Source organism: Cydia splendana, chromosome 2 (genome assembly GCF_910591565.1).
Source record: "Cydia splendana chromosome 2, ilCydSple1.2, whole genome shotgun sequence".
NCBI classification, from domain to species: domain Eukaryota; kingdom Metazoa; phylum Arthropoda; class Insecta; order Lepidoptera; family Tortricidae; genus Cydia; species Cydia splendana.
In genome coordinates this window covers 18034081-18038731 of record NC_085961.1, presented here as the reverse complement: position 1 = coordinate 18038731, position 4651 = coordinate 18034081, and the positions used below count along the sequence as shown (strand labels likewise).

General features: G+C 32.9%; 1 protein-coding gene across 1 annotated transcript; it reads right to left on the bottom strand.

Annotated features, from left to right (window-relative positions):
* Window positions 1-1485: 1485 nt before the first annotated feature.
* LOC134799483 (putative peptidyl-tRNA hydrolase PTRHD1) lies at window positions 1486-2291 on the bottom strand. Its single transcript, XM_063771896.1, has 2 exons — window positions 1930-2291; window positions 1486-1781 (listed from the first exon to the last, which is right to left on the bottom strand). Exons 1-2 carry the CDS (start codon window positions 2116-2118, stop codon window positions 1590-1592), a joined length of 381 nt encoding a protein of 126 aa, XP_063627966.1. The 5' UTR covers window positions 2119-2291; the 3' UTR covers window positions 1486-1589.
* Between the last annotated feature and the right edge of the window lie 2360 nt (window positions 2292-4651).

The window sequence follows — 4651 nt, the reverse complement described above, 5'->3', positions numbered from 1 at the left end:
CAGAAGTTGCCTGCTGGCTGCGCTCTCGACTTCTTACGTTAAATACATCTAAAACAAACTATATTTGCTTTACGAACTACAATAGTACACAACCAGATCACCATTTTAATATAAAAATCCACACATGCAACAACAATACGCAAATCTGTACATGCTCTACTATAAATAAAGTTGAAAATACTAAAGTATCTAGGAATACTAGTGGACCAACGCCTAACATGGCATTTGCACATAGAGCTGCTCATGAGCCGTATCAGGAAACTTGTATGGGTCTTTAAAAACCTAAGACACATTTGTACCTCACAACTTCTCAAACAAATATATGTAACCCTTGTCCAATCAGTCATAAGTTACTGTATACCGGTCTGGGGGGGTGCTACAAAAACCAAATTTTTAGAACTCGAAAGAGCCCAGAGATCATTGCTTAAAGTTATGTATTTCAAGCCGTTTAGATTTCCTACCATAGAGTTATATAATCTTTCTAATGTATTATCTGTCAGAAAACTGTACATATTATTTACGACCCTAAAATTACACAAGACCGTACCATATACACCAAACACACATAATAGAAGGAGAAGAAACAATTTAATTCCAACAGTTCAAATAAACACAACGTATGCTAGTAGACAATTCGTTTGTAAATCCGTTAAACTATATAATTCTATTAATAAAGATTTAAATATATATCCATTATCATATTACGAATGCAAAAACATCATAACAAATTGGCTAAAATTTAAAAGCTATCATGATATTGAAAACTTAATCCATAATGTTTTTGATATCTAAATACACAGACACACATTCGCACACACACGCACACACACACACACACACGCGCGCGCACGCGCACACACACACACACACACACACACACACACACACACACATTCGCTCATTAATTTCAGTTTAAATTTAAATTAAATTATCTCTAACTACTTTTGTTATTCACTGAAATGTTAATATTATTTCTTTTAATTTTATTCATGAAATAATTTATTGTTGTTCACTTAGCAACTAAGGAAGAGCGGTGCCTCTTAATACAAGTATCTGTTTACTTAAAAAGAGGTACCAACCCTGTACAATGTAACCTAACACTTATAATGAATAAACAATTTTATTATTATTATTATTTATTATATACATATATGTACCTATAATTAATTAAATTATAGCTGTGATAATATTTGACCTAGAATAGTGTATTTTTGGAATGCATGGAGATAAATCTAAATATCTTGTGAATGTTTGATATTGATACCAACAATACATTTAATTAAAAAACATACCAAGGAAGTAAGTGAAAATAAAAAGTATTATGTTATTGATTCTTAATATATTACAATTGTAAATAGGTTTTTTTAATAATTTATAAATGTTTAGAAACAGATATGTAAGTTTTCATTTATGCAGCTATGAACTTATAGGACAATTCGAGTTTTAGTTATTTGATCAGTCAAATTGAAGAAATGTCACTTTGATGAGTATAAAAAAATAAAAATATTGAAACAATAAAAATAATAAGTAGATAATTTTACTTTCCTGCTTATTTATTTTGGTATTTTATCAAAATATAACTATACCTACTATTGTGAAGTCTCCAGTGTTGCTTTGTATAATTGAAATTTTCCTACAAATTTTTTCACCTCATCTTTTGGATATGGTTTCAAGGCGAGACTTGTGGCTATATTTTCTGGTTGTTCAATCCATAACTTATGCGCTATGTCATTTTCTTTCAGTTTCTCAGCCAATTTCTTCAGTGTTTCTTCATTTGGAACCTGTCACAGAAATGACTACATTAACACCATTTGTTAAGAGTCTCTAGTAAAAACGTTCTATAGGTCATTCTAATAATCTATAGTTTAGACGTTTCATTTATGAATTTTATAATTAATAAATGTATATAGGTACTCTAATATTACTAACCTCTAAAACTACCTTGTGCATATAGTCTAAATCGTTCAAATAACATACTGTCTGCTCGTCGTCTTTGTAAAGATGTAAAACTGCCGTAGTTGCATGGCATGCTTGTGCTACCAATGCTCCAATAGACCAACCCAATTCTTTTAACAAATCACTACGCAACAAAACATATTGAACTATTGTATTAGACATGGTGAAAACTCTTTCTAACTTCACCTGTAACGTAAACGTTTATATTGAAGAATACTCATCAACTTCCTGTACGGTCAATTATATATATGTATAAACTTTATTCTATAAATTTCTTAATAACGCCGCCGTAATAAGCTGTACGATACAATTGTATATTTAACACACAATACATCAGTCGGCACCCATTAACATTTAACACATGAAATAGTTGTCAAATTTGACATTTGTAAATTGAACGTAGGTTTAGACATAGTCTAATAAAACATGGTCTTCCATTCCCAGAGTGACACGGGCCTACGTCACAACAACATGGCCGCTATATATAGCGCTATCGCATATTATCATATAGCGCTGTCGCATGATGACGTAGGCCCGTGTCAGTTAGGTGACCTAGAAAAGACGGGAATGGAGTACCAGGCGGAGTATATTATTATACCATGGGTTTAGATAGGTTGCGAATTATTAACAGACGCTCAAACCCAAGGCCTATTGACTTCCTTGAAACGATGTGACCCTTCAAAATTGTACATGTGTTGTCCGTTCCCAGACGAGATTGCCAGTAATTAACATCAAAATATTTTACTACAGCAACATTGCTAGAACTGGCTTTGTCTATAGATACGATTTCTAGGAACAAATCAAATTATTTTATCAAATATATTTTGATTTGTATTTTATGAAGTAGTCATATGTAAATTATTATTTATTTTTTGATATATGTATATTATTATCTATTATATTTCAGTTTGTCTTTGTCTATGTTCATAAAATCTACGAAGGGTAGACGTGCCTCTACCCTCCTTGATAAAATAAAAAAAAATCTTTGGCAATTGGCCTCTTTGATAGGCCTTGATTTGGGTCTGGCCGGTAAGAACATAGACAAGATAAAAGTCTGTAATGTCAATGCTGTCATTTAAGTAAAGTCGTTTAATGCAAAAATATCAATTTTCATATAAAACGATTTATTCACTTGAAATATATTTATTTACCTATTAATTTTAAAAATAAAAACTATTCATATGTACGAGCAACATATCTAAATGCGTCTTCGCACAGACTTAGTTAAATTCAAACCGTTGTCTCTCTTCCTTCCTTGCTGTATGTATCCGGCAATGGCGACTTTATCAACAATTCTTATCCGGTTTATGGAAAGCCCTAATGTGTGTGTGGAAACCGTTGTAGTAAATCAGAGACAGCGATAATTTCAAGGTAAGATATATATTAATCTTTAAATAAAAATGAGCGTGCTAATTACCAAATTCAAATATAATAATTTAATCTTACTATCCCCGTAAGTCCCGCGGACGCTATATCGCGTCCGAAATTATAATCAAAATTCAACATAGATGTAAAACCCCACGTTGTTTAAACTGGTAACCCTAGGAATTAGCGACGTTAGTAATTAGGAAGATAGATTATATTGTTTAATTTTTTGACTATTTTGTTTTAGAAAGTGAATCAGCAGATGGCTTGAGCGTGAGATAATAATATAATCCTGGGCCGTCATATGATTTCTTGGAAAAAGCTCAGAAGGGCACGTATCTGCCGCGTATCCAAACTAGTTTCCCTGTGACCAAGAACGCTGCGCGGAGCTGTGAAGCAGAAAATGTCCGATAACCGGATAGATGTAATAACAACTTGTAACCATTTGCCATATCAGTGTATGTATTCATATGTATTATGAAAATATTTATATCTTAATAATACGTAACTTTTTGTTACCTTTTATATTTCACGAATTTCTGAATATAGTACCTAATCATTATCTTTTAACGTATTGTTTTACTTATTTGTGAAATGCTAATTTAAGAGCCCAACAACGTGCACCGCCACTGCTAAATAATCGTGATTATTTAAATTTAACGACATGTATTTAAAAAAGGGGCCGCTACGGACTGTATTGTGTATTTAGGTACCTTTTGAATACATCAAACTAGATTTTATGTTGCTGGATTCGTCGATCTATGAGCTCAAAACAAAAACGGCCGTTTTAACTTTGGACGGGTAGATTGACGAATCCCTTCGAGCAACACCGGCTTCCGACACATCGGAAGGGAGGGGCCCAAGCGATATCTCGCCGTACAAATCTTTCTGCCATTTTTCGCGGGGGGAAAGGTGCACACAGTCGCACTTCTCACACACTTACATACAAAATCCAATCTGTAATGATGACACAAATACATAGAAAATGACACACGTCAAAGACAAATCTTGCAAACCTCGATCTCTTTTTGTGTACGGACGAATGACAAGTGTCACAACACGCACACTAACACATTTTCGTTGAAGTATGTTATTGTATTCTGAGAGATGAGAAGTCGGATTTGTCGCTCGACCGATCCGCAATTTGTACTGAGCGAGCAAAATCGATAAATCCAACAATTACATGAGACTAAAATATAATAATTGTGTTTGAATGTAATTAAACGTATGATATGTAAAAAAAAATATTACATGTGAAATGTAACACTTTCTTTTTGTAAATTTGATGTCCCCGACCTCTTATTATAACAAAAAACCGAGCAAACAGGCA

Coding starts and splice junctions, on each gene's coding strand:
- LOC134799483 (XM_063771896.1), bottom strand. CDS start 2,118: ATGTCTAATACAATAGTTCAATATGTTTTGTTGCGTAGTGATTTGTTA. Junction 1,782..1,929: donor TGCACAAGGTAGTTTTAGAG/GTTAGTAATATT, acceptor TTTCTGTGACAG/GTTCCAAATGAAGAAACACT.